General features: G+C 42.8%; 1 protein-coding gene across 1 annotated transcript; it reads left to right on the forward strand.

Moving 5' to 3' along the window:
* The first annotated feature begins 307 nt into the window (after positions 1–307).
* On the forward strand, positions 308–27004 carry IFNAR1 (interferon alpha and beta receptor subunit 1). Its single transcript, XM_004317372.4, has 11 exons — positions 308–711; positions 5992–6115; positions 11592–11773; positions 14224–14381; positions 14495–14636; positions 15511–15625; positions 18803–19002; positions 19112–19269; positions 21733–21883; positions 22375–22520; positions 23738–27004. The coding sequence occupies exons 1-11, from the start codon at positions 639–641 to the stop codon at positions 23972–23974; spliced, it is 1686 nt and encodes a 561-aa protein (XP_004317420.3). The 5' UTR covers positions 308–638; the 3' UTR covers positions 23975–27004.

The raw sequence follows: 27004 nt of genomic DNA on the forward strand, positions 1-27004 counted from the left end.
CGCTCGGAAAATGGGAGCTCAACGTGTCTAGGCTTAACTCTGGACACGCCTACCCTTCGCGGCCTGACCCGCTCGGAAGTGTCCTCATTGCTTTCTCCCTTAATCCCCAAGCCTCCCCAACACCGCTTTCCCAGGCTCCCTTGTCCGCTACCCGGGCTGGGGAGGGCGAGGGACGAGAGCGCCCGACAGTGGCCTCCGGCTGCTAGTAGCGGGAAGCGAGGGGGCAGGGGGGACGGGGGAGCGGACGCCAGGCCGCGAGGCTTGCGCAGACGCACTGGCAAAGTTCCGCGTTCCTGCCGGGGGCAAGGCCTCCGCTTAGACGCGGTCTTCCCGGAACCCGAGAGTGTACCGCGAGTGTGCGGTCTCGGGCCGGAAAGAGGGGTCGCGGGGGAGGGCAGCGGAGGCTGCGCTGCCCACCGGTGTCCCACGCGCGTGCGCGGACGGTGGCACGCGCGCAGAAAGGACGGCGCGTGCACGGGAGTCGGTGGGCAGAGGGGCGGGTCGACGCGGAGGTGGGCTTGGTGAGCTTGGGGCGCAGGCCCGGGGACAGCCAGTGCGCCCAACCTTCCTTCGTGCCGCCTCGTCCTACCTGCGGTGGCAGAAGATGTGACTGGAGGGCTGCCGGCGGCCCGCGGACTATGCTTGCGCTCCTGGGCGCGACGACCCTCATGCTGGTCACTGGGGCGCCGTGGGTGTTGCCCGCAGCCTCAGGTGAGAGATGGCGTTCCCTGGGGCGGGGGCTGGGCGCGAGGCTGGACAGCGGCAGCGTGGGAAACCTCGGACCCGGGAGGGACAGAGGTCCTCTCTGGGAGACCTCTGGTTGTCCGTGGTCGCAGCGCTCACATTGAAACCGACTTGGGCTCGAAAATCAAACGAGAGAAAGTGATGTTCAAGATCTTTCCACACCGCTTGCTTGGGGGCGCCCTCCTCGCCATCCCTTCCGCCCTGTGCCGTTCCCTGGGCTCCTACCCCGCGGGGCGGGGTGTGGGAGAGCTTTGGTGTCGAGTTTGTTTCTGTCCGAAAAATCTGGCAGCTCGACTGGACTTTTTAATAATAAGGCTTTAGCCACGAGCTGTGTGCTGCTGTTTCTTCAATTTAGTAAACAGTCACTTGGTCCCATGTGGGAGGGGGATAAGGTTTGCAAGCATTTCTCTGCCCTCAGGATTCGTACAATCTAATAAAAAAGTAATAATAATAAAAGAAAAATACAAAGCCAAAATACAAAGGCTGGGAGCCACCAAGCTAATTTGCTGCCTTTCTTAACTTAGCTGGGATGCATGGAGGAATGGCAGCTATCATACGGTTGACTTTGTAGTGAGAGGGGGGACTCGGTGTCCCCCTTCGTCTTTGTAGGCCCAGAGACAAACAGGACCTAGCAGCTGAGAGCAGGAATCCAGGAGTTGGTGAGGCTGCCTAGAGGGCTTAAAGCACCCGTTTGTTTAGAAAAGCATATCCTTATTTTCTGGAGTACATGGTATCCTATCTATCTTGTCCTAAAAAATAAAACAGCCAGTTGGTTATTTTACCAGCATAATGGGTTTCTTCCAGAATAACAGAGGAATTGCAATTTGGGACAAGCAAGTTAGGTCAAAAACCTTAGGCAAGTCCAACAACAAAAAGAGAAGAAGGTGACTTGATAGAGAAAAAGGAGAAAGTTGGGTGGGGCTGTTTTGAGAGAAAGTCCATTGGAGGAAAGCAAGAGTTCAGGATGGTGCTGCTTTTCCCATTGGCTGGGCTTGTTGCTGGTAGAGGAGAATTCTTCCTCCTGGGGTCTGGAATTGATGGTGAGTGAAAGTGCATGAAGGCTCCAGCTTCTGGCCTCCTGACTTCATTTTAAATGATGTTTCCTTTATTCTGTTTCACACCTATTTCTCAAACCCTTCCACATACATGGTATATAGTATATGGGTACTAGGGTCCTGATGTAACCCCTGGTAATTTCTTTGGAGTCTTTTGTTCATGAAAATTTTGCCTTAAACTCATGTTTGCTTTCGTATAAAAAGACTTTCCCCAGAATTTTCATGTAAAATTAACATTCCAGGAGGGCGTTCATTAAGATCACAATTTTAGTCTGGATTAGAGGAGAGCTAAAATAAACTTCACATACACCTGGCATCTATTGCCCTCCTAACTGTGTACCAGGCACTACTCTTAGTGTTTTAAAGGGATGAACTCATTGAGCTTTCAGAACAAAGCTAGGCACTGTTATCCTCATTTTACAGAGGAGTGGACTGAGGCCATATAGCTAGCCAGTGCTTTAGGAGGAAATCAAACCCTGAGAATCTGGCCTCAAAGCCCTGGGGCCTAAGGCTAGACTTTTTCTAAAGGTCACACAATTTAGTTCTTGATTATCCACCTATAGGTTAAGGGCTTAGTTATCTTTCAGTTAACTAATCTACTTTTTTCTCAAAGGAATAGCAATGTTGAAAACTAAATGAAATGTTAACCCTAACTTGAGATCATAATGTTGCTCTATGTTTCAAAATCATCAAACTGTTCATACTTTCAAACCTAGTAAATGCAACTCTGGGATCCTAGTCTAAGAAAACTATCCAAAATATGGGAGGAAATTTATATCTGTATAGATGTATGTGTCTGGATTTATGTCAGACTTAAAAATATAGTAAACCATGGGACTTCCCTGGTGGCGCAGTGGATAAGACTCCGCACTCCTAGTGCAGGGGGCCCGGGTTCGATCCCTGGTCAGGGAACTAGATCCCACATGCATGCCGCAACTAAGAGTTTGCACACCACAACTAAGGAGCCCGTGTGCCGCAACTAAGGAGTCCATGTGCTGCAACTAAGGAGCTGGCGAGCCGCAACTAAGGAGCCCATGAGCCACAACTAAGGAGCCCACCTGCCACAACTAAGACCCAGCACAACCAAATAAATAAATAAATACTAAAAATGTATATATATAATAAACCATTTCTAGTCATCAATATGAATGTGAAGGGTTGAAGCAACCAATTGTATAAATAGAAATATTGGATTAAGTACCCTTTTGTATATTTTACATGCTAAAGGTTGAAATAAACTATTATCAAAGGGATATTGCTAATACTAATAGAATAAAATCTATGAACTCTAAAATCCTATTTAATAACTATTTCCAAGTCCCTCTCCATTTATCAATTATTTGTTTGTCTCCCAAATGCCAAGATGCCTCTAACTCCAGGGTTTCCTTCCCTTAGTAGCAGAAGGATTTCATCTCTGAGGAAATACCTGGCTCTACCCCAGGTATCAAATTGCTGCATCCTATCTCAGGGCCCAGAATTACTAGAATTAGAGTATTCTGGGCTGGAGACTACAAATGCCATCAGACCTTTTGTTAACCCCATAAACCCAGTCACTGTCCTTTGGCTGCATACAATCTCTAAAATTCCAACAACTGGGATGGGGATTAAGTTTAGAGTGGGATACGAGGGAGTATCGGTGATGATGTCTATTCGGTGATGATCACTATTCGGTGATGATGTCTCGGAGAATAGGAGTGTAAAATAGAAAATGTGGGTGGGGAGACTCAATGAGTACCCCCCAAATTAAAAAGAAAAATCAGAAAATGTTTCCTCAGCTGTCTCCCCTTTGGACTCCGTACCATAATATCTCTAACCGGAAAGTAGAGGCAGCAATCCCAATAAATAAAAGTTCTATACGAGGACCTCTGTAGTAGAAAGTCTGTGAGGAGATAACATCCTTGCCCTGAAGCAGAAGTAAAGGCTAGAAATAGTGCAGGGAAAAGAGTAAACTTAAAAGCTGGTCTTTTAAAAATTGTAATTTATCATCATGAAAGATCGTCCTTTGTGACATGGAAAAAGTTCCTGTGAACTCAGCATTAGTCTGAGGACTCTGTAAAATGCAGGTTAAGTATGAAGCTATGTATACCTTGCCTTAAGGAACTTCCAGTATGGTTGGAGGTTGTGTTTAACATAAAGAAGCAATTTTTCTAAATAAATGTATTTATTTTATTTATTTATTTTTGGCTGCGTCGCATCTTCGTTGCTGTGCACGGGCTTTCTCTAGTTGCGGCAAGCAGGGGCTACTCTTCATTGCGGTGCGCAGGCTTCTCACTGTGGTGGCTTCCCCTGTTGCGGAGCACGGGCTCTAGGCGCGTAGGCTTCAGTAGTCGTGGCATGCGGGCTCAGTAGTTGTGGCTCGCGAGCTCTAGAGCTCAGGCTCAGTAGTTGTGGTGCACGGGCTTAGTTGCTCCGCAGCATGTGGGATATTCCCGGACCAGGGCTCAAACCCGTGTCCCCTGCATTGGCAGGCAGATTCTTAACCACTGCGCCACCAGGGAAGTCCCAAAGAAGCAATTTTTTAAAAGACGTCTTCAATCAGCAAGTTTTGAGAGCCTGTTAGATGTCGGGTACTGTGCTGAGTACATCTACTTTAGTGTGAAATTGAATGGTGCAGATTCATGATGCAGCATGTAAAGAAAGAGCAAGGTTGGCATGAGCTGCAGTATTTGAGGAAGGTCTTCTATTAGGGGGCAAACTTGATCTGGGTCTTGGAGAATTTGGGCGGTCAGAGAGGAAGAGAAACGCTATTTGGAGAGGCCAAAAAGGAAAAAGCAGAAGAGAGGGCATCCAACTGGTAGAAGATTTGTACTAGAAGTATAAGAAATAAAGGGGGGAAAAAAAAAGAAATGGCAAGGGGTGGGGGGTTATAAATTAGGAGTATGGGAGTAACTGATACAAACTACTATACATAAAATAAATAAGCAACAAGGATTTACTGTATAACACAGGGAACTATATTCAGTATCTTGTGATAACCTAAAATGGAAAATAATCTGCAACATGTATATATAAAACTGAATCACTTTGCTGTACACCTGAAGCTAACACAATATTGTAAATCAACTACACTTCAGTTTTTTAAAATAGCATAAGAGGGCTTCCCTGGTGGCGCAGTGGTTGAGAGTCTGTCTGCCGATGCAGGGGACACGGGTTCGTGCCCCGGTCCGGGAAGATCCCACATGTCGCGGAGCGGCTGGGCCCGTGAGCCATGGCCGCTGAGCCTGCACGTCCGGAGCCTGCGCTCCGCAACGGGAGAGGCCACAGCAGTGAGAGGCCCGCGTACCGCAAAAAAAAAAAAAAAAAAAGCATAAGAAATAAAATAGGTCTCTAGGTGGAAGTCCTTAAAAATAAACAGAAGGGGCTTCCCTGGTGGCGTAGTGGTTGGGAGTCCGCCTGCCGATGCAGGAAATGCAGGTTCGAGCCCTGGTCCGGGAAGATCCCACATGCCGCAGAGCGGCTGGGCCCGTGAGTCATGGCCACTGAGCCTGCGCGTCCGGAGCCTGTGCTCCGCAGGGGGAGAGGCCACAGCAGTGAGAGGCCCGCGTACCGGAAAAAAATAAAGCAGAAGGGTTCAGACGATACATTCAGTGGTCAAGACCCTTTCAGGTTCCTGTAGGGCTTGGGTGACGTGATAAACTTTTATATCTCTATCGATTTTCTTATGTGAATGTTTGGTTCCTATGAATAGTTGTCAGCTCTGAAACCACATCTGTTCAGCTCTCTATCAGAGTCTATCCCTCTCTGAACATAGTATGCGAAACCAAATTGAGGCTGTTAAACAGTGCAACCCTGTATCCTTTACGTCAGTATCACTTCTAAGACCAAAGAAAAATAAGATTTTTATACAGAGACTTTTTTTTCCAGTTAAAAGACAATGCTTACCTTTTTATGATTTATTTTTTCTACCTTTATTGAGATATAATTGATATATAATGTTTGCTTTTTGTAGATTTTAAAAACTCAACCAACTCTCTCGAATACAGAGATAGAAATAATTAGCAGCCTCCCTATCCTGAGAGCAAGCACTAGGTTTTTTAGATTCCTTTATATACTTAACTTTTATATTTTATATTTAAATGTATTCATTCTTCAATCAGTGATGTGAAGAATAGCATTTAAAAATATATAAAATATCTATAGTATGTATATATGTGTGTATGTATAACTGTCTTCTTTCTTACTGCCTTGACAGGGGGAACAAATCTAAAATCTCCTGAAAATGGCAGGGTCTGCATCATTGATGACAACTTTATCCTGCAGTGGAACAGCAGCCGTGAGTCTGTCAGGAATGTGACTTTTTCAGCAGAGTATAAAATGTACGTTACTCTACTTATTGATTTGCTGAATAATTTTTACCACTTTTAACTTCATTTTAAATGATGTTTCCTTTATTCTGTTTCACACCTATTTCTCAAACTCTTCCACATTTTAACACCATAAATTTTTTTTTCAGATTTAGGAAACATTTGGTTTTTCCATTTTTTAAAGAAAATGCCTATTTTGCATAATATTTATAACTTCATTTCTACAAATAGAGACACAGTCAAATTCATCTTTGGGTATTGAAGCAAGAGATTTGGGGGACGAGGCTAGCAGACAACTTCTGTAGTCCACAGCCATACCTTCTCTGTTCTGTATGCTCCAACTTCTTTAAATTTATTTATTTATTTATTTATTTATTTATTTATTTTTGGCTGCCTTGGGTCTTCGTTTCTGTGCGAGGGCTTTCTCTAGTTGTGGCAAACGGGGGCCACTCTTCATCGCAGTGCGCGGGCCTCTCACTGTCATGGCCTCTCTTGCTGCGGAGCACAGGCTCCAGACGTGCAGGCTCAGTAGTTGTGGCTCACGGGCCCAGTTGCTCCGTGGCATGTGGGATCTTCCCGGACCAGGGCTTGAACCCGTGTCCGCTGCATTGGCAGGCAGACTCTCAACCACTGCGCCACCAAGGAAGCCCTCCAACTTCTTTAAATATAAATTAGGGGCTGACCTAGAGCATACCTTGAGGATATGGAAGAGTGCCCCTAAAGGTCTAGCCACGGTCTTGCAATAGGCTTCTGTGGTCAGGCTTTCCTCTTGTCTCCATCATACACGAAGTTTTAATTCTAGATACACTTTATAAACATCAGTATATTGGACCCTGCCTTCCCACAGACTCAGTGTTTCTGGTGTTTCTGCCTCTTCCCTAGTGCTAACTTTCTACTTAATGATTGCCAAGAGGATAGGCAGACAGGGAGTTGTGGATGAAGGGATTACAGAAGGAAATACCACTCAGAAAGTACAGTACTTTGCTTTGGGTTCTGGGACCCTGTCTGCTAACCATGATCCCTCTCCAAGAAAGAGCAGGCAGGGAATCAGGCAGTGAAGAAACAGGGTGTAGGACCTCTAGAACCAGGATTCCGCCACTTCAGCCTGGTTGTTCTCCAGTTGATGGTTAGTAATTTGTGTCTGTGTGTATATACAGTTGACCCTTGAACAATGGCGGGGGTTAGGGATGGTCACCCCACCCAACCCCCATCCCGTGCAGTCGGAAATCTGAGTATAACTTTACAGTAGGCCGTCCATATCTGCGGTTACGCATCTGTGGATTCAACCAACCCTAGATCGTGTGGTGCTGTAACATGTATTTATTGAAAGAAATCTGCGTGTAAGTGGGCTCACACAGTTCAAACCTGTGTTGCTCAAGGGTCAACCATATATATGTATACACATACACACACACACACACACACACACATATGGTTTTTCTCAGAGCTGATAATTTAACAGTTTTCATCTTTAGAGATTTTCTTGAAATTGAACTTTGAGTTTTGTTACCAAATTTGTTCTTTGCCTTAGTTCAGAATGTTGTTATGAAACAACTGTTTTAGGTATAATAGAGATTATTTCAGATTCCTTTATTTAAAATTACCCTCGTAGGGGCTTCCCTGGTGGCGCAGTGGTTAAGAATCTGCCTGCCAATGCAGGGGACATGGGTTCGAGCCCTGGTCCGGGAAGATCCCACATGCCGCGGAGCAACTGAGCCCGTGCACCACAACTACTGAAGCCCGCGTGCCTAGAGCCTGTGCTCCGCAACAAGAGAAACCACCACAATGAGAAGCCCGCGCACCGCAACAAAGAGTAGCCCCCGCTCACCGCAACTAGAGAAAGCCTGCGTGCAGCAACGAAGACCCAACATAGCCACACACACACAAAAAAATTAAATTAAAAACTAAATAAATAAAAATAAAATAATAAAATAAAATTACCCTTGTAATAAAGAACAGAGCCATAGACAGTGCTCTCGTGTTCTTGTTCTTTCACACGTTCTGTCACTTCTACTAAATTCTCCAGTTCATGATAATCTGTCGGTTCTGACTTTAGTATCCAATGCACTATTTCAGTGTGTTCTTTCTCTATTCTGTTCTGCTAGCTTTATAAACAATTGCCTTGTAAGAACATGCCAGGTCACAAGTTCGGGGAGCCAGTTTAGCGGTTAGTGTGATGTAGCGTTATATGAACTTGAGCCAGGCTGCTTGGGTTTAAATCTATCCTCTGCTACTTATTCTCTCTGTCACAGTTTCCTTATCTGTTAAGTAAAGATAAAAAATTAGTATGATCATATGTAATTTATCATTCAAACCAGGGTACTTGTGAGAGTGAACAGAAGCACTTGATTTTAGATAAGCTGGAACAATAAGGTTAAACCAGGACAGTCCCAGGCAGACTGGCCTGGGACACCCCAGTGATGAAGCATGTAACTCGGAAGGCTATTGTGAGTGTTGCACAATTGTGTATCAAGTGCGCATAACAGTGGTGCAGAGAACGTGGTCAACCAAAGTGTAGTTAATGTCAGCAGCAGACAGATATTTTTTTCAATATAGTGTTTCTCAGAACATTAGACATATCACTGGTGATAAATGATACACAGACACATAAATAAGCTGCTGGGATACCAGTGCCTGTAGAACATATGCTTATCTAAGACGTCAGTGTTTGTGACTTATATCTAAAATGTATTATGGGGACTTCCCTGGTGGCACAGTGGGTTAAGAATCCACCTGCCAGTGTAGGGGACACAGGTTTGAGCCCTGGTCCGGAAGATCCCACATGCCACAGAGCAACTAAGCCCGTGGGCCACAACGACTGAGCCTGCTCTCTAGAGCCCACGAGCCACAACTACTGAGCCCCCGTGCCACAACTACTGAAGCCCGTGCGCCTAGAGCCCATGCTCTGCAACAAGAGAAGCTACCGCAGTGGGAAGCCCGTGCACCACAATGAAGAGTAGCCCCCGCTCGCCGCAACTAGAGAAAGCCCACGCGCAGCAACGAAGACCCAACACAGCCAAAAATAAAAATAAATTAATTAACTAAATAAATGAATTTATTTATTTATTTAAAATAAATAAAGTGTATTATGACGTATGTAGTGTGCAGTCTTCATTCAACAAACATTGAATGCCTTTTATGCCAAACACTCTTCTGGGTACTTGGAATACGTTAGTGAATAGGAGAGACAAAGATGGCATGAAGTTTTATTATGAAACTGGTTTTATGAAATGAATTTTCTATTGGTTACACATTTATTTTCAAGTTATATTTCTGTTGTGATCTAAACACTGTATATGATAAAGTTTGTTTTTTTTTTTTAAGAAAATATAAAAGTAGCTACTACTGTAGTAGCTCCCTTACATGCAAAAGCAGTTGTAATAGAGTGGGCAGCTGCATCTCCTGGAGCAGGGAAGACAGATGTAAAGAGTGAGCGTGGGTTAAAACCATATCAAGGCTTAGTTTTAAATTTTTTATAAGGTTTTCTGTTGAGTATAATAAAAGTTCTCCATATAAATGGACCAGAAATGCTTTACTGACCTTTTGCCTGGAGCTCATTTTATTTGACCCTCTATGCACCTGATTTAAAGAGGTCTGTGTACTGTACCCACTTCCCAAACTTCCTTAATCTCCTAATTTCTCTGGAATTATATTTTCTAATAAATGACATTTGAGGGGAAAAACAATTTGAATTTTTGGTTTAGATTTTTAAAGTCTGGATTTTAAAAAAATAGATTCTGTTGTGGAGGAGTTTCTCAGGAAGATTTGCATTTAAATCAAGGTATTATCAATGCCAACTCTAATCTCAAATAGGTAAATCTCAGATAGGTAAAGAAGGGGAAACTCGCCAGGAATGAAGTGTATATAGTAGTGTATATTATTGGTAACTTTTTTTCTTTTGGCTGTGTTGGGTCTTTGTTGTTCCACGCGGGCTTTCTCCAGTTGCAGCGAGCGTGGGCTATTCTTCATTGCAGTGCGCGGGCTTCTCATTGCGGTGGCTTCTCTTGTCGCGGAGCACAGGCTCTAGGTGCGTGGGCTTCAGTAGTTGCAGCACGCAGGCTCAGCAGTTGTGGCTCGCGGGATTAGTTGCTCCACAGCATGTGGGATCTTCCCAGACCAGGGATAGAACCCTTGTCCCTTGCATGGGCAGGCGGATTCTTAACCACTGTGCCACCAGGGAAGTCCCAGTAACATTTTAAAGATGTTTCTTTTTTGAAAAATAAGGTAGACTTGAATTGGAGTCAGCACAAACATTATTTAGATATCATCCCTAATTTCTATTAGCTTTTAATAAAGAGCATCCTTAGCTTTTTATTAAAGATGCTTTAGGGACTTCCCTGATGGTCCAGTAGTTAAGACTACATGCTCCCAGTGCAGGGGGCCTGGGTTCGATCCCTGGTCAGGGAACTAGATCCCACACACGTGCCGCAACTAAGAGCCCACACGCTGCAACTAAAAACAAAAAAAAGATCCCGCATGCTGCAATGAAGATCCCCAGTGCCACAACTAAGACCCGGTGCAGCCAAATAAATAAATATTTTTAAAAATAAATTAATTTAAAAAAAAATAAACATGCTTTAGCATCTTTAAAATGAGGTCTACAATATTACCCAAAAAAATAAAAATCAGCTAGTGCTAGAACTATGAATTAGGCTTGACAAAAATGCCTTCTCAGAGGATAGTTTCTCTCTTTGGTTTAAGGCAGACAGGGCTTACCACAGGCAAAAATTTTGAAATCTAATGTTTGTTTTCTGTCCCTCACCTTCACTTCAGCCTCCTGTCCCCTTTGTAGCAACATGTCCTTTCTGTTTAAGGCACTCTGTGCCAACTTAGTTTCTTCACATGCTTTAAAAAAATCTAATATCACCCAAACTTTTTAAGGGACTAAATCCACATTGAGAAGTTTGTTAGTTTATGTTAACATTTTAAGTTCTTTGTTTCTAGTCACGTAACAAAGGAATTATAGAGATCAGTATGCAGAAGGAATGGTTTGGTTTTGAGAAGAGCAGAGGAAATTCTCAAACCATACCGATTCTGAGGTCTTCCTTAGGGTTAGTAAGTCTCTTCATAGGAAGAGGTCAGAAGGGAATCATCAAATCCGCTTCCAAAATTTTCAGTAAGGAAGAGAGGATCCAAAATACAAAGTAGTTGGCCAAAAGTCACACAACTGTCTTTAACAAAGCCAACAGTAAGTGCACTTTTATCTTACGGGTTCTTTCTTTCTCTGCTTCTTTGAAATCCTAATGCATTAGGATTTTTTACATTAAAAAGTTAACTGTATGTCAGAATTATTCCATTGTATAAATAATAACTTGGTATATAGGTATTGAGAGAGAGTAGAATGTTACACACAAAAATATTGTCAGGACATTAACTCAAGTAGAAGAAATAACTACTTACACTTTATAATGTTAATGTAAATAGAAAACATGTTTGTCACTCTTGTATTTATAATGTTCATTCATTCATTTGCTTTTTTATCTTGAAGACCAGGGATGGATAATTGGAAGAAATTGCCTGGGTGTCAGCATATTACTAGTACCGAATGCAACTTTTCTTCAGTCAAGCTTAAAAATGTTTATGAAAAAATTGAATTGCGCATAAGAGCAGAAAAAGGAAACAGCACTTCTCAATGGCATGAGGTTAAGCCATTTATACCATTTCAAGAAGGTAAGAAGTTGCCAGCTGAATTACACTGTATTCTTTATTAAATATTACCAGAACAGCCTCTTTCATTTACATGATATAAAGTCTCCCATCTTTAAAAACAAACAAACAAACAAGGATTCCCTTAAACCGGTATCTCCTTCCTGCTATGGCATCATTTTCCTGCTTTCCCTACGGTGCAGGGGACCCCAAACCACCCCTTCCACCCCGGGCTGCGCAGCAGGAGGTGAGTGTCGTGCGTGTCGGGCGAGCGAGCGAAGCTTCATCTGCCGCTCCCCACCACTCTTCACCACTCCCCACTGCTCCTCACCACTCCCCACCACTCTTCATCTCTCCCCACCGCTCCCCACCGCACCTCACCGCTCCCCACTGCTCCCCACCGCTCCCCACTGCTCCCCACCACTCCTCACCGCTCTTCATCTCTCCCCACCTCTTGCATTACCGCCTGAACCATCTCCTCCCATCACTGCCGCCCCCACCAATCCGTGGAAATATTGTCTTCCACAAAACTGGTCCCTGGTGCCAAAAAGGTTGGGGACCGCTGCTATAGTGGCTGTTCTCAAAGTGTGGTCTCCAAGACCCTTTCAGGCGGTCTATAAAGTCCAAACTATTTTCTTAGTAATTCTAAGACTTACTTGTCTTTTTCATTTTGATTCTCTCGTGAGTGTACTCTGGAGTTTTCTAGAGGCTGTTTGATGTGAAATGGTGACTGATTGAATGCAGAAGTAGGTGTGAGACACAGCTGCCTTCTTTATTAAGCCAGACATTAAAGAGATTTGAACAGAATGTGAAATAGCACCACTTTCCTCACTAAGCTTTTTGGCTTGTTTGTTTTGGGAAATATAGTCATTTTTTATCACATAGTGGGTTTTATCATTACTATTTTTTAATGAATTGGTAGATATTTTAAATTTTTATCAGTTTTAATGTTTAATATGCTAAATATTCAATGACATAGCCCATGTAAACAAAAGCTCTTTAGGACCCTCAGTTTCTCTAAGAGTGTAAAGGGGTCCCGAGACCAAACAGTTTGAGAACCACTGCCCTATACCAAAACTCACACGAGAATGATCTGTACCCCCTCTCTGTACACTTTTCCTCCTACACCCTCTTCAGCCCTCTCCATCTGAGCTTTGTTCCCCATCACTACCCTGAAACTACCCTTGCCGAGGTTCCCATGACCTCCACAGCGCCTAGTGGATTCCCTGTCCTCTTCTGGCCCAGTTCGCCTGTGGTATCGGCGTGTTCATCACTCCCTCCTTCCTGAAACCCTTCCATCTCTGATCTCTAGGGCACTGCCCTTTCCTGCCTCTCCTGCTGCTCTTTGGTTGCTCCTTTGTCAGTTTCTTCTCATCCCCCAGACCTTTAAATGTTGGACAGCTGCAGGGCTCAGTCTGCAGGGCTTGGTCGTTGAACCTCTTCTCCTACGCCCCCTCCACCAGGAATCGTATGGCTTTCAACATCATCTGTGCTCTTGACTCCCCAAATTATATCACTCCAGCCGCATTCCTTCCCCTTACCTTAGACTCATATCACCAGCTCTCTATTAAGCATCTCTACTTAGAGGTCTACAAGTCGTCTCAAATTTAAAATGTCAAACAGAGCTCTTGATTTTCCCCCTCCAGACCTGCTCTTCTTGCAGTGTTTTTCATCTCGGTTAATGACGTCACCTATTTATTTGCTCAGGCCAAGAGCCCTGGCATCACCTTTGACATCTCTTTCTCTCATGCAACATCCAGTCCATCAACAAATGCTGAGTGATCAACCTTCAGAGTATATCCTGAATCGGATCCCTTCTCACTTCCACTCCTGCTACCAGCCTTCGCCAGGCCACTTCCATTTGTCACTCGAACTGCTTCCGTAGCTTCCCTGCTTCCTCACACATCAACCAGGGTGATCTTTCCCGGATGTGAATCAGGTCTCAGCAGTCCTCCAGAGACTACAGACTCAGACGACAGAGTTCTGCCTGTTACCTGGCTTCTAGCTGCCTCTCTGATCTCATTTTCTACCACTCAGCCATTCGAGCGCCCCCTACTGTCTCTTGAAAATGGTGAGCATGTTCCCATCTCAGGGGCTCTGCCCTTGGTGCCCCCTCAGCTGGGGACGCTTCCCCCCTCGAGACGTGCACGACTGACTCCCTCACCTTGTTCAGGTTTCAGCTCAAACGTCTCGGGGAGCCTTCTCCTCACTAACTTACCTAAAACAGCTCTTGCTGACATTCTCTGTCCCTTTACGTTACTTCATTTTTTCTTATAGCACACGTGACCTGATAACATTACATGCACTTGTGTATTTGGGATTTTTGGCCACATCCCTCACTAAAGTGTGAGCTCCATGAGGGATTTTCTCCGTTTTAGATGCCAGGCACATATTAAGTGCTTAGAATTGTTTGTTGTATGAATGTTTGGGCTTGTATTCGTGAACTTACATAGTAAATGTTTTTATTTTTACAGCTCAGATTGGTCCTCTAGATGTACATTTAGAAGCTGAAGATAAGGCAATAGTAATAAACGTCTCTCCTCCTGGGACAAAAGACAGTATCATGTGGGCTATGGACCATTCCAGCTTTATATATAGCTTAGTCATCTGGAAAAACTCTTCACGTCTAGAAGTAAGCATTATCTTTATCTTTGTTTGATGTGAGAGAAGAATGACATGAATTCATTCTAAAACTTGACTTTTTACTTTTTTAAAGAACAGACTTCTTTTTCTTTTTAATTATAGGAAAGGACTGAAACTGTTTATTCCAGAGATAAAATCTATAACCTCTCACCAGAGACTACTTATTGTTTAAAAGTTAAAGCAGAACTACGTTCACCAAGAAGAGTTGGTTTCTATAGTCCAGTGTATTGTATAAACACCACAGGTAAGGAGGAAGTCTTGCTTCAGATTCAATAACCATGTATATAAATTGGCAACCTGTCAATCTGGGCATTTTTCCAATAGTTGCTAAAGCTTATGTGATGGTTTAATAGACATTAAAGCAAAGGCATTCTAACAGCATTTACGTAAGCAACAAATGTTATTTGGGATTTTTGTCTCAAGTAAATAATAATGAAAATTTTGCATAAAATCCAAGTATTTTCTAATGAAAAAAATTGTTTTTATTCAGAATCCACAAGAAAGGGAGGTAGTTGCTAGAAGAACAGTTAGTCTTCCAAAAAGTTTACCTTTATAGATGAAATGTTAAAATATGAAAGCATCCTGATACATTTAATCAGTGACATCTTGCCAACGATTAAGGTTTAAGGGCAGGAACTTGGATTTATTATTTTAATTATAAGTTTAATATGCTTTGTTTTTAAAATCAAACAGTATAGAAGGGTTTAAAGGTTTCCTCTCCTGCCTCCTGACCCCCAATTCCATTTACCAGAGATAAGTATCACCAGCAGTCTGTGTACAACCTTTCATACTTTTTTCAGGGCTTATGTAAGTATATACTTGGACTTACAGTCTTTTAAATTAAAAACTAAGGTCCTGCCAGATATATTTTAAACTTGCTTGTTTAACCCAATATATTGAGGCTCTCTTTTTATGTCGGCACATATAGATCTATCACATTCTTTTAAATGGCTGCGTAGTGTTCCCCTGTGTGAATACACACCATAACTTATTTCGCTGTTACGTCATTATGATAAGACGCAAGCGTTTTATCTTCTCGCTCATGCTGTTAGGAGTTCTAGCCATCTGCCATCTCACTGGAGAAAATGTGTGTGTGTTTTGTGCTCTTTGTCTTCTAGAGAAACACAAAGTGCCTTCACCAGAAAATATACGAATCGATGCTAAAAATCAGGTCTATGTCCTTCAATGGGATTACGCACGTGAAAACACGACTTTTCGAGCTCAGTGGTCCCAGTAAGTTCTATTCCATAAATGTCCTTTTGCAGTTCATTTTGCCCAGTTTGTTAGGTTTCTTTTCACTCAGCTTCAGCCACCTGCTGCTCCGTGCACACGTGTGGCCTGAGGGAAAGGTGGTTGTGATATACTGGAACTGGAGTGTTTAATTCTAGTCCCAGGATGTCATTGAGCTAATCACTTAACTTCTTTGGGCCTCAGTTTCTTCACTTGTTGTAAAATGGGTGTATTCTAATAATATCTAGTGTTCTTACCGGCTCTCTTTTTTTTTTGAAGGTGTGATTCTAGTTGCATGTGCTATTTCCTCAATCTGGAATACTTGACACATGGCCGTGATCTTTTCTTCAGAACCCACTTCTTCCATGAGTCCTTGAAATGATCTGAGTCCAGTCACTCTGTCGTGTTCAATTCAAGTTAGCCTTCCCATTGTCTTGATCATTTTAGTGGCTTTGGCAGAGTTTTTAGTGATCGCTTTGGTGGGAAATTAAGAAAGTTGGAGAGAGCTGGGCTCTACGTGATTGAGTAGAGACCAGTCAAATATGAGTGAAGCTTAGCACCACGTGAGTGGAAGAGGACTGCATAAGTTTATACTAGTTGGAAAACTGTAGGGGATAAGTAGAGAGGGAGGAGAGAAGAGGGTAATCAAGTGGAAGGTGAAGTGGACTATGGGAAAGAAAGAGATACTGAGGACTGAGGAATAGAGGGGCCAAAGGCAAGTATAGGTAGAGCAGGAAGGGAGGAGTGAGAGGCAAGAGACTAGAAAGACGCAGAAAAAACGAGGGAAAAGGGAAGTCAGTACTGCTGCGATTGATTGCTTTTGACCCTTTGGTGTTAGTTTCGAAGCAGTAACAGTTTGCATAATAAACGCATTCATGTCATACACGCCCTTACGGATACACACACACACACACACACACACACACTGATCAGGAAACTGTACAGGAGGAGTCTTTTATGTATTCTTCACTTTCAAAAGCATGTTAACCAGTAGGGCCACAGACTAGACAGGGATGGGGGTTTCTGATGGCTGGTCTCTACGTTTCTTCTGGGTCCTTAGCACGCTGTACAAAGCACTGAAGGAATCGTAAACGTACAGCAGAATAAAACACACGGCGCTAGAAAGCCGAAGCAGTTATCTGCCTTCGCATAGCAAAATGTGATTTAGGACTGAGGAGTGGAGTACCGACTATAAGGGTTACAGAGTCAGAAGCGTAAAGGTGGATGGGGCTGGAGAGACCGAAGAAGCCCTCTGGAAGGAGATGCAGTGTGAACCAGGCCTTGATTGCTAAGTCACATGTTTTTAAATGACAAGAGAGGGCATCCCAGGCAGGGGCTACACACAGGGGGAAGCTCAGGATATGAAGAGACAAAATTAGGTTGGGGTAACGAGGAGGTGTTCATTTTGCATTGCTCTGTAACGAACTACCACAAACTTAGCAGCTTAAAACTCACTGTTGGGCTTCCCTGGTGGCGCAGTGGTTGAGAGTCCGTCTGCCGATGCAGGGGACACGGGTTCGTGCCCTGGTCCGGGAAGATCCCACATGCCGCGGAGCGGCTGGGCCCGTGAGCCATGACCGCTGAGCCTGTGCGTCTGGAGTCTGTGCTCTGCAGTGGGAGAGGCCACAACAGTGAGAGGCCACGTACTGCAAAAAAAAAAAAAAAAAAAAAAAACCACACTGTTTATTATCTGTCCGTGACTTTGGGTCAGGAGTCCAGGTGTGGCTTAGCTGGGTTCTCTGCTCAGGGTCTTGCAAGGCTGCAGTTCAGGTGTCAGCTGGGGTGCTGTCTCGTACAAGCTGTCTCGTGCTGTCTCCTTAGCTCATGTGGTGGTTGGCAGAATCCATTTCTTGCAGCTGCAGAACTCATGGTGACCTGCTTCTTGGAGGCCATCAAGAGAGAGAATCTCTGTCCTCTAGAACCTCTAGACCCTCTTTTAAAGGGCTTATCCGATCAGGTCAGGCCCACCCAGGATAGGCTCTCATTTGATAAACTCAAAGTCAACTGGTTTGGGACTTTGATTTCATTTGTAAGATCCCTTCACCTTTGCCAAATAATGTAACCTAATCAAGAGTTCATGGATCCTGCCCACACTGAGGCGGAGGGGATCATGTAGGGCTTGTGCACCAGCAGGTAGGAATTTGGGGGGCCCGTTTGGAATTTTGCCGACAAGAAGGGAGGACCTGCTTTGAGAGTAGCAGAACATTTGGGCCTGGGAGAGCAATGAGAGAGAACATTGAATTAATAGGATGGCGTAAGCTTAGACTTAGCCTCTGACTGCCCTGTAGGCATTTGAGTGCCATTGGGAATTTTGTGTTGAGGAACGGGTAACGTGAGGCCTGTGTTTGAGGAGGGTGAAGGTGGCCACATTGTGTATGGTGCAGCGGGACTAAGGAGACAGGACAGACAAGGGGGCAAGTCAGGAGGCTGTTACAGTTCCAGGCTTGAACTGAGATGCTTGGAGCTGTTGGTTTCTGAGCAGCTTACTTAACCTCTCCAGGCCCAGTCTTGCTCTGTGCAGACTTGCTCTTAGGACACTGGTGTGTATCTCTGATACAGCACTTACCCACAGTTGTGCTGGTACGTTTAGCAGCTGGCTTTCCAGAAGGGAAAAGCCTTATCTGTAGCATTTGCCAGTTTTTATAATATAACTACTCCTATTATGGCCCCTGTCAAGCTCCCAACAGGTCACTGAACATGCATTTGGGAAGATGCACAGTAAGCCCTCCGTCATACGGCGTTTCCGCCGCATAGACACGATAGACGTAACTAGCCTTGAGCATAGATAATAAAATGTAGGAAAATAATTAGGACAAGATGAGTATTTATTACTTTTGTTTTTAATATAATTTATTTATTTGTAAGTTTATGTAACTTAACTTTTAAAAATGGCTGTATTTAACAACTAGCTGGCAGCATTCCTGAAAATTTAGCAGTTGTTTCTGTGCACCGGTACGAGCCAACCCTAGCACACCACTACCTTATCACACTCTGGAGCAAGATCTTTGGTTTTCTTTTGTGAACATGTCTCTTCCACCATCCTGTGAGTTTCCCGAGGGTGAGGACCGTTTATCTCTGTAACCTTAGCCCCTAACGGAGTGTCTAGTGTATTATAGGTATTCAGTAAATGTTTACTAAATTAATGTGTTTGGAATAAAAAACATTTTTTTGTCTTAAAAGTGAGTTTTTAAAAAGGATTCCTGGGAGTCATTCAGACAAATGGAAACAAATACCAAACTGTGAAGATGTCAAAACTACCCGCTGTGTGATTCCTCAAAATGCTTTCCCAGAAGGGATTCACCGTATCCGTGTACAAGCATCTAATGGAAATAGCACATCTTTTTGGTCTGAAGAGAAAATATTTAATACTGAGATGAAAAGTAAGCCGATAGTTTTTACTTTACATTGTAATGCTCCAATTTGGTGCGAACTCTTAACATTGTTTTTTGAGTCTAATTTGAACTTTGTGTCTTTACACATTTTTTCTAGCTGTCATATTTCCTCCAGTCATTAGCATGAAATCCGTTAATGATGACTCACTGCACGTCTCTATCGGTGCTCCAAAAGAGTCTGAAAACAAGTCTGTGAACCAGCCTTACCCACTAATTTATGAAGTTATCTTTTGGGAAAACACTTCAAACGCTGAGGTAAAAAAGCTATGTAGTATAGGTTTATAATTTAGAGTTATAACGGTGGTTTGGTTAAACAAAGCTTGAAGTTAAAATTCTAGGGAAATTTTTAAACTTTAAGACTATGTGATTAACTCAGATATTTACAATAGGAAGCAATGAGCATTTCCCATGTTTTACACAGTAAGAGTTACGATCACCTGCATCTGGGCCCCAGTTAATTGTTGTTGTTGTTATTGTTGTCTCTTTGGCCGCGCCACGTGGCATGCAGGATCTTAGTTCCCCGACCGGGGATGGAACCCGTGCCCCCCGCAGTGGAAGCACGGAGTCCTAACCACTAGACTGCCAGGGAAGTCCCCCCCCCACCCCACAAGTTAGTTTTTAAAATTCAGATCCTGAGCTTATTCCCTCTCAGTCAGAATCTCTGGGGGTAGAACTCAGGAATTTGTATTTTTAACAGGATTCTCAGGTGTTCGTGAACCAGGGTTTCTCAACACTCTTGACATTTGGTTTGGCTGATTCTTTGTTGCGGGAGCTTCCTTGTGCATTATAGGATGGCTAGCAATACCATTGGCCACTACCCACCAGATGCCCGTAGCGCTCCGTCCCAGTTCTGACAACCCAAAATGCCTCCAGATATTGCCACATATCCCCTGGGGGTGGGGCACCTCCAAGAGGGCAAAAATTGGTTTTTAGGGTGCAGAAGAATCTTAGCTGTTACAGTGGTTCGTGACCCTCCAGGAGGAAAACCTGCCTCGAGTGTTCAACTTCGCCCAGCAAAATCTTATGCAACTTTGTAAAGGGGGAGGGATTAGGAAAAAATAGTCTAAAAAGGCTCCTTAGGGGAGTAGTCATGACAAAAGGGTTGAGAAACACTTGTTTAAACCCTAAAATTCAAAAACCACTGACAAAGCTAATATACATCAGATAATCCACATTATTCCTAGATCACTTTTCCCTGTGGAATGGCAAGCAAGGAATCGACCTTTAAAAATCTTGTGCACATAAGTTGGTAAACTCTGTAACTTCATTTTCTGTTGAAAATCTAAGAAAATTCCAGCAACTTGGCTAGTTTCATTTTAACTATCTGAACACTCTGTAACCATAGCAGAATTTAGCCCTATTGAGCACTATGGTTAGTTCTCAGTCATCCCTAGATCAGAAAGATCTAAATTCGTGTCTCAAGCCCCCAAATTGTGTAACCTTAGGCAAGGTGGTTAACTGCTAAAACTTTGTTTCCTCTCCTCTAAAGTGGTGGTGGTCATAGTAACTTAATTTTTTTTTTTTTAATTGGGGTATAGTTGTTTTACACTGTTGTGTTAGTTTCCACTGTACAGCGAAGTGGAGTTCCCTGTGCTATACAGCAGGTTCTCTCATTAGTTATCCATTTTATACATATTACATTGTAACTTAATTTTTTTTGAAAGGATGTTTATAAGGTTTAAAATGAGGTAAAATATATGAAAATACATACCACATTGCTTGACAAATAGTAGATTCAATAACTTTTTTTTTTCCCCTTTGGCCATCCTATGCTGGGTAACACATCAATAATTACAATTGTAATAACAACTCAAATTTATTGAATACTCATTATGTATCAGGTACTGGGCTAAGTATTTTACATGAATCGTCTCAATCATTCTTCAACCCTGCCAGACAGTTTGATTAAATTACTATTCAGCAGATACTTGGGATGGAATATTCATTACTGCCTCATTGATACTAGGCTGTAAACAGTGGAATGGGAGTGGATGTGGTATGAGCAGAGGCCTTAAGTGCGCATGCGTGCTTCTCCCATTTGTCAAGAGGAAAGCAAGCTCCAGGTGGTCTCTGGCCCCAGGCGGATGGGAGACTGTGGAGCAGACCTAAACCTGATCCACGGCCTCAGTGAGCGTTCCCCCAGCACTTTGGGACACTCACGAGTAAGAAAAACATCTTTTGAGCCACAGGCTCTTTTGTTACACAGCATTGCACAACATTATTTTGTTGGCCTTGTAATGTTTTGTTATACATTATTGTGGCAATAGCCGACTAATACAAATAGGAGTAATAATTGTCCTCACTTTACAGATCTGGGAGTAGGGCCCAGGGAACTTAAATAACTTGCCTAAGGCCACGTAGCTGTGAGTGATATCTTGCTACAGGCAGTTTGAGGCCAGAACCTCTGCACTTAATTGTTCTGCCACTAAACAGAGATAACATGATGGTGATTAAACCAAATCAGCATGTACTTATAAAATAAATTAGAGTCCTCTCAGGAACATTTTTTTTTTTTTTTTGGCAACAGCCATGTTTAACTTTTGAGTTTGGTTATAATGTGTTGTCCAAAACAAATTTATATTTCTCAAACATATACCAACTAAGTGTTTGGGAGAGGCCAGTCTTAGCTTGACTATTTAAGGAATTCAGAAAATAGATATTCCCTGTATGAGTTCTTGGGGTTCTAAATTTTATCAACGATTTACTTATTTTTTATAGAGGAAAGTTGTAGAGAAAAGAACGGATGTTACCTTTCCTAACTTGAAACCGCTGACTGTATACTGTGTGAAAGCCAGAGCATTCACTGAGAATGGCAAGTGGAATAAAAGCAGTGTTTTTAGCGCTACTGTGTGTGAGAAAACAAAACCAGGTCAGAACCTTTGATTGCATCTTTTCTTTTTTAATGTAACAAGACTTAATAAAAATAACCAATTCATTGAAAGTTGTAAAATATTTCCTTTCTACCACAAAAATATAGAGAATATTTTCTTCATGAACTGTGTGAGTACTTCACGCCGAGCCTTCCAGTTTTAGAAAATATTTTTAATACTCAGCTTAGTTCAGTGGTTTTTGTATGCTTTCTATTTCATGCATCTCTGCATAATTAATTTCCTTTTATGATTACTCTTAGAATTTAACGAGACTATTTTAATTTTTTATATAATCCTTAATATGATTATTATGTGGCAATCCCTTAATTAGTTCAGTTGTGAATTTTTTTATGTTATTGTTGGTATTATTTAATAGAATGTATATTTCCTTTCACGTGGCTGTATTTGTTTCACACAAACTGTCAGCAGTCTTAATGTATTTGTGTGTCAAAACCTATATAGATGCTAAACACCATTTATTTGTTTCTAGGAAATACTTCCAAAACCTGGCTGATAGCTGGAATTTGCACTGCGCTATTTTCTATCATCGTTATCATTTATGTTGTGAAAGTCCTCTTGAGGTGTATCAATTATGTGTTCTTTCCATCAAGTAAACCTCCTTCCACTGTAGATGAGGTATGTTACTTTTCTTTTCAACAGTTAACTGGATTTTTCTTAAAATGAATGGGAAATATATTTGATTTCAACAGAATGTAAATGTTTTCTTGATATTCAGAAAATAATACAGACTGATTTGGGGTTTTTTTCTTCAGAGTTTCAGGAAATTAACTTTAGAAACGGTCATTTAATAGAATATAACATGGAATAGTAAGGTGTGTCCTTAATCTCCTATTTTTTGGCAGCTTGGTTACTGTGGCACTTGTTTTACTGTTGAAAGTCTATATTCACAAAAAGATTAAAACATTCTCATCAGTGCAAAAACTGTATTCTGTGGATAAAATCACAGAAAACGAAGGAGCAAAACATGAGTTTCCTTTCACAGCACCCGGTGTTTTAGTTGGCAGAGTTAGTGAAGGAACTGAGTGAGGACACCAGCCTGGGGGTGGTGTGTTCACTGGGGCAGCTTCCACGCTGCCTGCCCTGTTTCAGGTTCTCCAGGCTTTGGAGCCAGAGACCTGAAGGTGAATTGTTGATGGGCTGTAGCGTATTTGCACTTACTGGCTCTGTGAACTTGAGCAGCTCTCTTAAGGGTACTTGAGCAAGTGCCCGTAGACTGTAAAACAGAGCCAGTAGTACCATCCTGCAGAATTGGGAGGACCGCAGGAGATAAACCAGAAGGGCCTAACACTGTACAAACGTTCCATAAATATGAACCGTTTTACTCTTTTATGCCTGAGTTTTTAAATATCATTTCTATATACTCTTCTATTCAGAGCTGTTATTTAAAGAACTTAAAACTATCAAGTTACAATAGCTCTTTATTCTTAGTGGGACGGGGAAAAATTAATTTCTCCCTGTGCTTTCTCTGGGTATTTGTGGATTAGATACCAAAATTTTTATTATGTCAAAATAAAATGTCCCAAATCCCAGTGTTCTCCCTTTCCTTCCTCGCCCACACTCTTCCACTCCCCACCCCTTGATAGCACAGTGGACCTTTCTTAGGAACTCTTCATATAATTCCCAAAAACAATACCAACATGTACGTGACCTCACTAGCGATGGTCTTATTCTAAACGTTATAGTGCAATCCATGTGCTCTTAGCTTGCTTTTTAATATGCATGTCAAAAGATAGGGTTTCTAGAAAACTGAAGAAACCACAGCTTATTAGAACTAGAAAACTAATTTTTGTGATTTTAAATAATCTGTTTCTGTTCTTTCCCTTTTGAATTAGTATTTCTCTGAATGGCCAGTAAGGAATCTGCTCCTTTCCACTTCTGAGGAACAAACGGAAAGATGTTCTATAATTGAAAATGCAAACACTATTACTGTCATAGAAGAGACTAATCCAATTGAAGATCACAAAAAGTACAATTCCCAAACTAGTCAAGACTCAGGAAACTATTCTAATGAAGACGAAAACAGTGAAAGTAAAATAAGTGAAGAACTTCTGGAACAGGAAACTGTGTGACCAGGAATGAACTCGAAAATACTAGGGAGTCTTGCGGGAGTTGCAGTGGGAGCCTGGGCTCCTCACTCCTCTCAGTAACTAGCAAGAGAATATTTGCTTGTGGGGGAAGAAAGATCATCTTCAGATCGTAGGTCCTAAAAATACAGGCAAGAGCTTAAGTATTTGAAAGGAATTTGGAGAAGAGTTTTCTACATTCTTTTCCACGTGTAAGGTCTTGAAAGACCTGTCATGGGACCGCCCTGGATGTGAGAAGTTAAATCCAGAAGATGCCCTCTGTCTTCCTAATGATTCCCTAAGCTCCACCGCGCTGTCGTGTGGTAAGGGCGGCGCTTGTGTTCCCATCGGCTGAATACTGTCGCCATGCTGCCACTGCTGCTGCATATACCATCTGTCCCTCCTCCATCCCAGTATTACAGTCCATTATTTTTCAGGACACATTTAGAACATAATGGTCTTTTCTTTGGACACGAAAGTAGGCCCTTTGGAAATGTCTTTAGAAAAGCCTGAATACCACCATCACATGGTTTTCTGAAAAGGTAGCTTACTCTGGAAAACAGCTGCAGATGCCAGAAACATGGTATGGTCCTTACAGATTTTCCAGGGGAATTCTATCCATTTTACCAATTACATTGGCTTCTACATCACAGTTACCTATCCCTTCTACGGTTTAGGATTAAAACCAGATAATCTTTTGCTATATGTCCATGAAGTCTTCCTGATTCAGAACATTGGAACAATAGCTTCTGATTACAGTGCATAATCACTAAAATGACAGAGAAATGGGAAACTATCTGAGTAGATAGCTTACTATTATCTTTTAAGATATGGGAGTATGTGACATTAGTCACAGCGGATGTAAGAAGTCTTGGGACCAGAAAGTGGTACTGAGAGAAGAGACAGAGTAAGAAGTAGAATCATTCAGTAGGAAAGAAGCAGGTGACTTTAGCGAAAAACAAGAATAATGTGTGTAATCAACTGTTGATGACTAACTTCCTGAGGGTGGTTTGTTTTTGTGGCGTATCTGCATCGTTTCTAACGCCAGGCCAGCTTCTCTACGCCGTCCGGAAGTATTCAGGTACCCCTTCTGCTCAGCCTACATGCACTCAAGAAAATGCAAATTGTTTATTATCAAGGTGTGGGAGGAAATGTACCTGGGAAGAAAACAATTTTTAAAATATGTAATGCCTTTCAAAGGCATCTATAGCTTATTTTTAAATGATTCGCTATTTGGGATTATTCATGGAGATCCTGCAGAGGAGGGAAGTGGAGGAATTCTGGTGGCCTCTGAGGCCGGGTTCTCAGCTTCAGTCGTTGCAGAAGGACCAGTGAAAGGGAAGGGAGATGGAGCTACCCAGAGCATCACGGCAGGCCAGTCTTATTTACACAGTGGTCCGCTGTGGTCTTCTGGGTGGAAGAAAAGGTTGAAAGCAGCTGCCCTGGGAAGGGCCGTGACGCTCAGCACGTCCTCTGCAGAGCACACCGTGTGCTTCCCTGGACCTCGGTCCGGCTCCTAGGGGAGCATACAGTATGGGCCAGGGATCCCCGCCGAGGCGGTTCTCTGCTGCAGAATCCCTACGGGGACCCACGCACACCTTTGATCCTGCCGACCGGAGGCCTTTGGTTCAAAGCAGATCTGGGTTGGCCCTTCGCTTGTAAAGGCCCTGTCAGTGGGAATTTGCCTCTGTAGCGAGGAAGTGAGGAACATGCCAGGACCCTGTCAGCCCGGGCTTCCACGCTGTGTCAGCGCAACAGGCCTGGTCAGCACGCGGGCCCGGGATTTACCACAGGAAGAAGGCTGCTTCAGAATGGACATCCCAAAGGGAAGCAGCACTTCCTTCATGGGATGTGGAAGAGGGAAAACTCGGGCATTAGGATGAAAAGACACCACACAAGTCGCCAGGTCCCTGGATGTGGGAGTCTGTGTGTCTTTGGGGTTTAGGACCGACCCCCTGTGGTTTTCAGCGAACAAGCATCTGAGCAGCAGCAAACAAAAAACCCTCGATTTTTGCCTTGTCTTCTGACCTAAAAATGCAATTCCATCCCCTTCTTCTTTGTGGTCCACATGTTGCTTCATCAGGATGTGCTTGTAAAGTGACGAGTATTTTTTCTGAAGCATAGTTTACTTGGAAATACCATATACTTGGGAGCACCAATAAATTGCCTCAGAACTACAATATCGATAGTTCTTGGAGAAGCTGGATACAACCTACGCATTTATGTAAAAGATTTGTATCATTACAGCCAGAAATAATGTATTCATACGTAATGTAGATTAACATATACGTAAGTGGTGACACGTCTGTAAACATACGTGCATACTTATACCTACACGTGCACATGCATGATGTGGGCCATACTCCGGTAGTACAGCCTTAAAGACTTAGCATAGCTTCTAGTTAGAAAAGTATAAATGCTGCTCGAGGACCATGAACTAAACAGTCTGACCAGAAATTTGCAACCTATAAAAAAGTTATTTCAAAAATATAATTGAGAGTTTGTATCTTTTCCCCAAACTGTGACCTTCAAAGCAGCCTCTGATGGCTCCTAAGAATTTGGAGAGTGTACAGAAACTTTGCCTACCTGCCCGCTCCTCCCCGTAACCCTTTGACTACCTGACATGTTTGTTTTGTGGTGTCTGTCTGCCCCCCAGGGGACCGGAAGCTCTGTGAGAGCAGGAATTTACTTTCACTTATTACTGTATCCCCAGCACCTACCACAGTGCGGTACCTCACACGGAAAAAGTGCGCAGGAAATAATTGTCAAATGACTGAAATCTAAAATTTGAACCAAATGGGTGTTTCTGACACTGTTTGTGTGTCTTGTTGAGTTGTGGAAGGACACAACCATGTCTCCAATGTTTCTATGCAGTGAGCTTTGTATCTTATTTCATTTGTACTTTGTCTTAACCCCCATTGCTGTTTTTTAAACAGTTTGTTAAACAGTTTTCTGTAATAAGCACTGAGGCCAAAAGTCTTAGCTTTTATGGTGGTTCTGCTTGAACTGATTAAACATGCATCACAGGAGTGGCAA

The sequence above is a fragment of the Tursiops truncatus genome, chromosome 4 (assembly GCF_011762595.2).
Source record: "Tursiops truncatus isolate mTurTru1 chromosome 4, mTurTru1.mat.Y, whole genome shotgun sequence".
Classification (NCBI taxonomy): domain Eukaryota; kingdom Metazoa; phylum Chordata; class Mammalia; order Artiodactyla; family Delphinidae; genus Tursiops; species Tursiops truncatus.